At 35.5% G+C, this 9,347-nt stretch overlaps 1 protein-coding gene across 1 annotated transcript; it reads right to left on the bottom strand.

Annotated features, from left to right (window-relative positions):
- Positions 1-210: 210 nt before the first annotated feature.
- LOC132935736 (glycine, alanine and asparagine-rich protein-like) lies at positions 211-8,128 on the bottom strand. Its single transcript, XM_061002354.1, has 2 exons — positions 7,993-8,128; positions 211-2,975 (listed from the first exon to the last, which is right to left on the bottom strand). Exon 2 carries the CDS (start codon positions 2,940-2,942, stop codon positions 2,007-2,009), a length of 936 nt encoding a protein of 311 aa, XP_060858337.1. The 5' UTR covers positions 2,943-2,975; positions 7,993-8,128; the 3' UTR covers positions 211-2,006.
- Positions 8,129-9,347: the final 1,219 nt, after the last annotated feature.

Genomic DNA, 9,347 nt, shown 5'->3' with positions numbered 1-9,347 from the left:
CATCGTTCGACAGTCAACCACCATCGTCGTCCGGTCGAGTTTTTCGATTTTATTCTTTAATTCCAATCAAAATCAAATGATATTATTCATTTAATAGTATTCACCTTCTGTCTTATGTACACCGACATACACGCACACTTATTATTTCCAGGTAGATAGGTAGGAAGGTACTAAAACTACGAAATAACAAAACTGAGATTTAAGTAGATATTAAAAAGCATATAATGTCGAATTAATTATTATTAAAAAAAAACACCGCCTCGAAACGACGGTAAACGAGTAAGTACACGCATAATATTATTATTAAAAGCCTGAAAAATATGGGTACTTATACAATCGTTAAAATATTATAAAATAAGCATCAAGCGATCATCGCTGCAGGTTTACCGAAATCGTTATTATTCAGATAATAGTCTGTGAGATGGTCTCACGGATACAATAGAAAAATACAATTTAAAAAAATATTAAAAAAAAAAAATGCACAAATTAACAATAGCACGTTATAATGTAAAATATGTTAAATGATAAAATATTATTTTACGGTAAACGAGAGCATGATAATATGAGCTTTCGACAAGATCGCGATTTCGCGTAGTTTTTTAAGCCTTTACGCCGAGCTCGGTCGTAATAAATGTAGAAATAATATAATCGTAATAAAAAAAATGAGAAGCCACACGCCCATTATAGACAGCGAATCGTTCGCGAAAACCGTTTGCGGACGCGGAAGACGGACATATTTTTTCCGCATCAGTTTTTTGATCATCCATTCTTTTCGTCCACTCGGTCTCGAAAAAAGTTGTGTACAAGTTTTGAACAAAAAAACAACATAAAAACCACTCAGGCATTTTTAAAACAATTACAACTTTTTTCGTACCACTTGGAAAAAAACGGCGTTTTTCAAAAACAATTTAGACGTTTTTTGATCATCCATTCTTTTCGTCCACTCGGTCACGAAAAAAGTTGTGTACAAGTTTTGAACAAAAAACAACATAAAAACCACTCAGGCATTTTTAAAACAATTACAACTTTTTTCGTACCACTTGGAAAAAAACGGCGTTTTTCAAAAACGATTTAGACGTTTTTTGATCATCCATTCTTTTCGTCCACTCGGTCACGAAAAAAGTTGTGTACAAGTTTTGAAAAAAAAACAACGTAAAAACCACTCAGGAATTTTTAAAACAATTACAACTTTTTTCGTACCACTTGGAAAAAAACGGCGTTTTTCAAAAACAATTTAGACGTTTTTTGATCATCCATTCTTTTCGTCCACTCGGTCACGAAAAAAGTTGTGTACAAGTTTTGAACAAAAAACAACATAAAAACCACTCAGGCATTTTTAAAACAATTACAACTTTTTTCGTACCACTTGGAAAAAAACGGCGTTTTTCAAAAACGATTTAGACGTTTTTTGATCATCCATTCTTTTCGTCCACTCGGTCACGAAAAAAGTTGTGTACAAGTTTTGAAAAAAAAACAACGTAAAAACCACTCAGGCATTTTTAAAACAATTACAACTTTTTTCGTACCACTTGGAAAAAAACGGCGTTTTTCAAAAACGATTTAGACGATTTAGACGATATTATACTATAATATTATTAAGTCACGAACAGTTTCCACCAGTTATCGAGAAGTAGAGTTTTTTTTTTAATTAGAGTGCTCGCCACGAAGTGTGGATGGATAATGTAAGTACCACGTTTTGTATACTAATATTTACCACTATGGTATCGGTATGGTGTGGTTAAAACGACGGTTTCTACGAACAATTTATATTACTATGTATGGACGTGTGGCCCTAACGAAACGTAACGATATAAAGCATAATATTATATAAAATATAATATTAAAATGCAAATCATAATAGAAAATAATCGCAAAAAAAAAATTAAAAAAAAAAATTATAATATTTGTCGACGGCGAGTAATTATATAATATCGAAAAAGTTGTATAAAATGTTGAAAACCGTATTGGGCATTATTGGAGCCGTCGATCAAAAAACTTTATCATCATCATAGCTCGCAATCCATAATTTCGTTCTCGCCGTTCCCGCCGACGCCGCTGCCGTTTCCACCGACGCCACTGCCGTTCCCGCCGACGCCGTTGCCGTTTCCACCGATGCCACTGCCATTCCTGCCGACGCCACTGCCGTTCCCATCGCTGCCGCTGCCGTTTCCGCTGAAGTTGCCGTTCCCGTCGACGCGGTTCACCGCGATCACGTGATGCATCGATCGCTTGGCCTTCTTGCGCGGGATCATGTCCTCATCTTCGTTCTCGTCTAGAGCACGGCGACGGACAGCCGCGGTGGCCGCGGCGGCGTCGTTGATGTCGAGTGCGAGTGCGCGGCGACGGAATGGTGGGATCGTGTCATAGTCGTGTTCGCTGGCGGAGATGGTTTCGGTGCTGGTTGCGGATTCGGTGTCGGAGTTGGAGGCGGACCCAGGGCTGTAGTAGCCGTTCCTGGATGTGGAAGCTATGCAGTATAATGATGGTTGCGTGGATGTGTACCTGATTGGCGAGGTGGAGTATGTGGCGGTGTTGGAGGACGCGGTGGAGTATGAGGCGGGGTTGGAGGCAATGCGAACGGCAGAACGCATGGCGGCGACTGGGGTTGAAGCAGCCACTGCGGCGGCGGCGTTGGAGAACGTGGCCGCGGTGGGGTTCTGGAGATGGAGCGCCGAGATGTCGAAGGTTGCTGAGGCCTGATAATGAATGGACGGGAGCCCTCTGCGGGCGTTGTCTGGTCCTGCTGGCATGGGGGAGACTCTGGCGATCCTGGGCGCGAAAATACTGTCATCGTGTGGGTTCTGGTTACCGTAATTGCTCTCGAGTGCGTTCAATCTTTGCTGGAGGATCACCAGCGGAGTGTAGTCCATATACCCTGGATTCAGACGGTTGGGAGTGCGTTCCGATTCCGCGTTATCCTCGGGTAGCTGATCGTTCCTCATGTACGAAACTAGACGCAGTAGCTCTCACCTCAACTGCAACACAAACGTCAAATGGGGTCGTTATGATGATGTTAATAATAATAACAATAATAATAATAATCATAATAGATATGTAGTAGGTTGGGACTATTATCGGGGCCGTGGATATGACAAAGAAACCCATGGGCTAGGATTTATATCTCGGGGGCTCCCAATATTTATACGACCACCCTGCGTCATTAAACTTGTCGGGTAACTGTTAAGAGTTCATTTTTTCCATCGTGTAAAAAAAATTGGTACTCATAAGGGACTATGGTCCCAAATTTCCGGGGCCTATTACAAATGCCGGGCCCAGAGACCCACAAAGAATTCCCTCCCCTCCCCCTCTCGACAAGCCTGACTGTTATAATAATCATCGCGAAACAATACAACATAATATATGTACGATGGTATAGCACGGGCGAGACCCTTTTCGACCAAAATCGTTGAGCCTCCCTTCGACCCTTCTCGGCCAGACCGAAAAGTTTGATATTTACTTTAATATGTTATACGCTCGCGCGCAACAAGGGAAAGTATATTATGTTATAGGTGATTGCAAATGGCTATTTTAACCAAAATGTATAGATGCATACTGATGTAGGTACCAATAGTAATCCGATTACGCTTTTGAAAAGTGATTTGAATTTAGTATTATATCTATGATCTGTCCACCTATTTAAAATTTTGTCCCTAAATTTGGACTTAACTTCGAACAGGTTTTTTTTATTTAATTAGGTAATCTAAATAGTGCCGTTAAAATATTATATTATAGACGTAATTTCCATATAAACTAGTCTTTTTAATGTCATTTTAATAAATATGGTATTATAGTAATTATCTACAGAGTACGTAATCATATTTAATTATAGTTCTCCAATTATTTAAAAAAATTTACCAATGTTTATACTATTGGAAAAATATAAAAAAAAAATACAGAAGTTAGGTTAAAATATAATAATATAACATACCTAACACGACCGCGACCTATGTATACCTGTGTAATATAATAGTATAGAATATTAGAGAACAGTTTTATATTACATACCTAATATAGTATTTATCTATTGAACTGGAACACCAAAGCGTGTAATTTCCAAACAATTTAACAAAAACTAAGTATTATTGACAAATTACAACTGTATGCTTGATAAATACTATTATCGGCCAATATATTAGTTTTTTATAAAAATTATTATTTTTTTTTACGAAATGTCCGGTATCCGTGTACAACTAACCAAACACTGGTAATTATTATAATTTATTTCAAATAAAAAAATCGTTGACAAGTCGGACGAGATCGTTTTATAATAATTATACATTATATTATTATTGGGTACGACAAACGAAAACAATTAACAATAATCATACGATATTATATTAATAGTATAGACTATAGGTATAATATCGACAATAGCAGTATAATAGGATAATGTCATGATATATGTGATAACAATAAGCGTTGATGAGCGGTAACACAATATTACATTACATTCTGCTGTCAAATTAAATAATCTATAATATTATGTTTATGTGTCACATACGCCTCTTCAAACAATTTTACGCAGTATGGCTACCATCATAAACCGTTTAAACTATATTATAATAATTATACCATGTAATATAATTGTTCACCATCACAATGACCGAATGCGTGTATGGAGTTGCCTATTAAATGATATTTAGAATCTAATATAGTAGTCACGACGATAGGCCCCTTAAGTAATAATATAATAGCGTTTTATAATTTTATTATCCAATGGATATGCATTATATAGGTAATAACTATTGAACAATTTTTGAAAAAAAAAATTGCCAGACCACAAAGGCATTGTGCACAGTGCACAGTGCAACAAGTACAAGGTAATAAAATGGACGTTTGCGTTGTTATCTCTCTGCTAAGGTGGAAAGGTATGCAGAGTCGCATATCAATTTTACGCTTTTGGACTATCGAAAGAAATAGACGTTTGTGTTTTCGGGTGTAACGCGTCGAGTGGTTTATGCTCACAAAACGAGTAAATCCACTACCGGTTCGCTACAAGCAGTTACCAGTAGTCTGCTAAATACAACCTCAAAAATGGACTCGCGACCAATCGTTATGTGTATCGGAAAAAAACCTGATCGATATATAATATATAGGTAGGTATACCTACTGTTTAATTTGTCTAAAAACGGACCATTTATTTGTTTGTTTAGTGTCCCTATCTACCTTTAATTTTGTGATGACGATTTTATTTGTTTCGTAAAATACCTATTGTGAACAAAACGCATATTTACTTATGTAAGTAATATCTGGTATATCTATGTTTTTTAATAATTATATCACTAACCTCCTGCCGCTCGTGTGAAGTCCACTGAGCTATATAATTATGTAGTATCATTAGTCCCTACTCATTATTGTATTTTGTACCATCGTTAGTGTCATTATCTTCTGCTCACATTTATGCGTTTGACATAGAGGACAGCTGCAGATGTGACACGCTGCAGAGAGGTTTTGGGTAGGTATATATACCATCAGTGGCGGTGTATTCAGGACTTTGTCAAACGGTTGGTGAGGGGAGGGAGAAGATACATCCAACAAAGACTAAAAAAAAATAGGAATTTTATGAAGTGTTACACGGAAGAAAAAAATCGAGGGAAGAAGATATTATTCGTTCCTAATCCCTCACTGAGGTTTACATCACCTAATAATATAATATTATATTATATTTAAGTCATTTATTACGAGATGTTTCGAATTTACGATAACCTTTTTTAATTATAATAATCATACAAAGAAATACCGAAAGCAAAATAAATTATTAAATCGAGGTTATCCTTAACTTTGTACGTCTGAGTCTCAGATTTACTAAATCGGGAATAGTTTGTATAGCTGTGGCAAACATCGACGAATCGTTAATTATAGTTATGGGTGACATAATATATACATAAAATGTAGATGACCACCGAGGACAAACTTCGTCTCACAAAGTGCTTAGGCATAAAATGTGTACTACAGTCGTATGGATAATAATATTATAATATTTATGTGAAGACGGTGACGGGAACGAGTAATGATGGAGAGCGGGATGGGGATATCGCGGTGTCGGTGGTCCGTCGTTCGGTCGTAGAAATGCGGTACCTAGCGGTAATTCGTTATAGGGGCCGATCGGCCGTTTTGTTTTTCGATTGGTAGGTAACTATAATATATAAATAATTCGATGGTATAATGACATGTCGTAGTCGGACCCTACAGAGAAGGTGCAATAATTTTATTCAAAAATACGGGTTTTATTAATGCACTATAAGATATGTGAACCCAAAAACATTTCCACTGCACTCGCTCGATGCACGGCGAACCAAGGTGACCTGGGCTTGGTTATGATATAATAATATGATAATGTTAATTCCGTTTATACGTTTATATTAAACTCATATAATTTTTTTTTTATACGGACTATAATCGTTAACTGCACATTTCCGACATTGTAACCATTATTTACATTATTAACATATAATATACACGGTTTCTAATATTTATTTTTTGTTTTATGTCAATAATAATATTATGTATATTAATAATTATGTTTTTAATTAATTCTGTGGCTTACTTTAAAGGTAAGATAAACAAAAATAATGATATAATAAATTAGTAACGAATTTCCGAACCTCAGGTAGGTAATTAAATTTATGCAACAAGGAAATATTCTTCCATTATAGGTATGCAGTTCATATACCAAAAACAATATAACATTAATTACTGTAGATTTTTTCGACTTAATGTTTTATTATAACAAACGTAATATGATGTACAATTATGTCATTATGTACTACAATTTAAATGGAATAAAAGATAATGCTACCAATTTTAACATCCATATAATACGATCGGTGATGCAATTTATAGATGATTGAATAATAATTTTGAAGGTTAGGGTTTACAAAAATATAGGTGGATTGAATTCACGGTACAGATGAAAATTAGAAGAACGCGCAGTATATTATATTATATGTACGTATAGTATTAGCAGGGGTATAAGGTCACTTAATTGTGTTCGCAGTGCCTACAAACAGTTTTCCGGTCGAGATATAAAAAAAACGAAACGTCATTATCGGAACAGGTATACAAACGTAAGTAAGCGCGGTATATTTCGGGATCGAAGGTTATATTAGAATATTAAAATATGGATTGCGTAAAACGCGTTCGACGAATGTCTGAAAATGTGTTTGAAGACGTGCATAATGTAGTTATAATATTATTATTGTTGATTAGAAAATAATGTGAATTACAAATCGATCAGTACCTATAATAAAACAATATTAATCTAAACAATCATATCCGGACCGGAGCAAACATATCATCATTGAGTATATTATAGTGTACAATATATTATACTCAATGATAGGTATTATCCTTCAGAATAGGACACACTCGAATCTTACTTGTAGTCAGTGGCGTATCTAGGATTATTTTAAGTAAGGTTACACTAAAATATATATTATATAAGTACTATATAATATATATTAAAACAAAGTCGAGGTTATGAAAAAAAAAATCATCCAATGAAAACAATAAATAAATGTAAAATAAATAAATATTATTATAATTTATAAATTACGCGTGCCAAACTATCGAATTACTCGTATACGCCACTGACGAGATCGGCAAGAAATTCAGACCGCTAATAAATTAGATTTATAAATAATACAATAATTATATCCTCTGCTCAATTTTACTCAACATCATACCCCACATCCTCAATATGATCCGACAACATAATCGGAGCAGAACCTCTCAACACAACTCACCGAGAATATTATAATATTTTATTTTATTTTTATAGACTTCGATAAGTCACTGTACTTCCGACACAAAAAATATTATAATAATAACAATAATAATAAGAAGAAGAAAATCACAAAAGTACCTTAGATTATTGATATAATAATATGTATAAACGATCAAATCGATTTTCATTCGTACACGTAATATAATGTTATTATTATTATTATTATTTTATAACTAAATAATTATAATATTATGTCATTAACATACCTTACGATGACCGGACGACGTGTGTTGTTGTTGTAGTGGAAGGCAACGACGGTGATGATGGCGAGCAAGGTGGCCGGCCGATGCCCGTTGCTGATCGTCTTTGACGGAGCTGGAAACAAGAAGAACTCGTCCCTTCACAACGCCACCGAAGACTGACTGCGCCGAGAAGCGAGCTGCGAGGAGTGAAGACGAAACGCTCTCAAATGCCGAATGCCAATGCACGCGTCGGGTTTCTGAAACTGCGCGTATGCGCGGGTGCGCGCGCATTTCCTACGCACCGCGGTGACCGTGGGTGCGTGCGACTCGGTGCGTGAGAGTGCGTGCGTCTGCGTGCCTGTGCGTGGTGTGCGTGCTTGTGCGTGTGCGTGCGCGTGCGCGGCGGCGGCGGCGGCGGTTCGGTCCCGGACGGGAGGAACGAACACCCTAACCGGCCTTACCGAACACCCGGTTTCTTCACCGCTTCCTTTCACGAGTTTTAATAATAATAATAATGTAGTAGTCGCGGCTGTTTGCGCCGATTTGTGTAGACTTGTAATATGTATTTTAAAATATGATCATATTTTGCGCCGATGGAATTCAAAAAAAAAAGATTAAAATATTCTTCACCATAATGTTTTTAGATATTTCATATTTTATTAAGTAGTAAAGTAATGTATCATATACCTACGTAATGTGTTAATGTTTAAAAGTGGGTTGAACTAAATTGTAAACAAAAATACAAATAAAATATTTTGAGAATTGTTAAAATATACCTTTAGATTAATATCGGAATTAATACGTTAATGTACATTAATAAATTGTTCCATTTTTTCTTATGGAAACTTACCGATAACGTACCGAGTACGTACCTATAATGTAACAATACTATTGTATTATTGGGCCAATGTAAGTTCCTTACCGAGTGTGTAAAAAAATGCGTATAGATCATTTCCTACGTTTTGCTAAATGTATAGAATTATATATAAGTTCCTGCAGGGCAGGTTTAAAAAACAGTTAAACTTACGTTATAGTTCCCGCTAGTATTCAGTAGATATAGGAGCTAAAAAAAGAATTATATGCATGTAAATATGTACCTACGATAAAAATGAAAAAAATATGCTTGAAAAATTTCAAATATGCGGAAAAAATATAAAGTATGAAGAAAAATAAATTTTTAATATTTGAAATATGGTGGAAATTGTTTGCATTTTGGTATTTTATTCAACTGGAAAAAATGGTTAAAAAATGTATTCGAATAGATAGGACTCATGGGAATATTAGCTCGATGGAGATTAAATGCGCATCGCACCGTTGTCGTTAAATCAACAGTCTGCAATATTGCAGCGTTAACATAACCTGCCTTCATTAAATAATAA

Source organism: Metopolophium dirhodum, chromosome 1 (genome assembly GCF_019925205.1).
Source record: "Metopolophium dirhodum isolate CAU chromosome 1, ASM1992520v1, whole genome shotgun sequence".
NCBI lineage: Eukaryota > Metazoa > Arthropoda > Insecta > Hemiptera > Aphididae > Metopolophium > Metopolophium dirhodum.
This window is presented reverse-complemented; position numbering and strand designations above follow the sequence as displayed.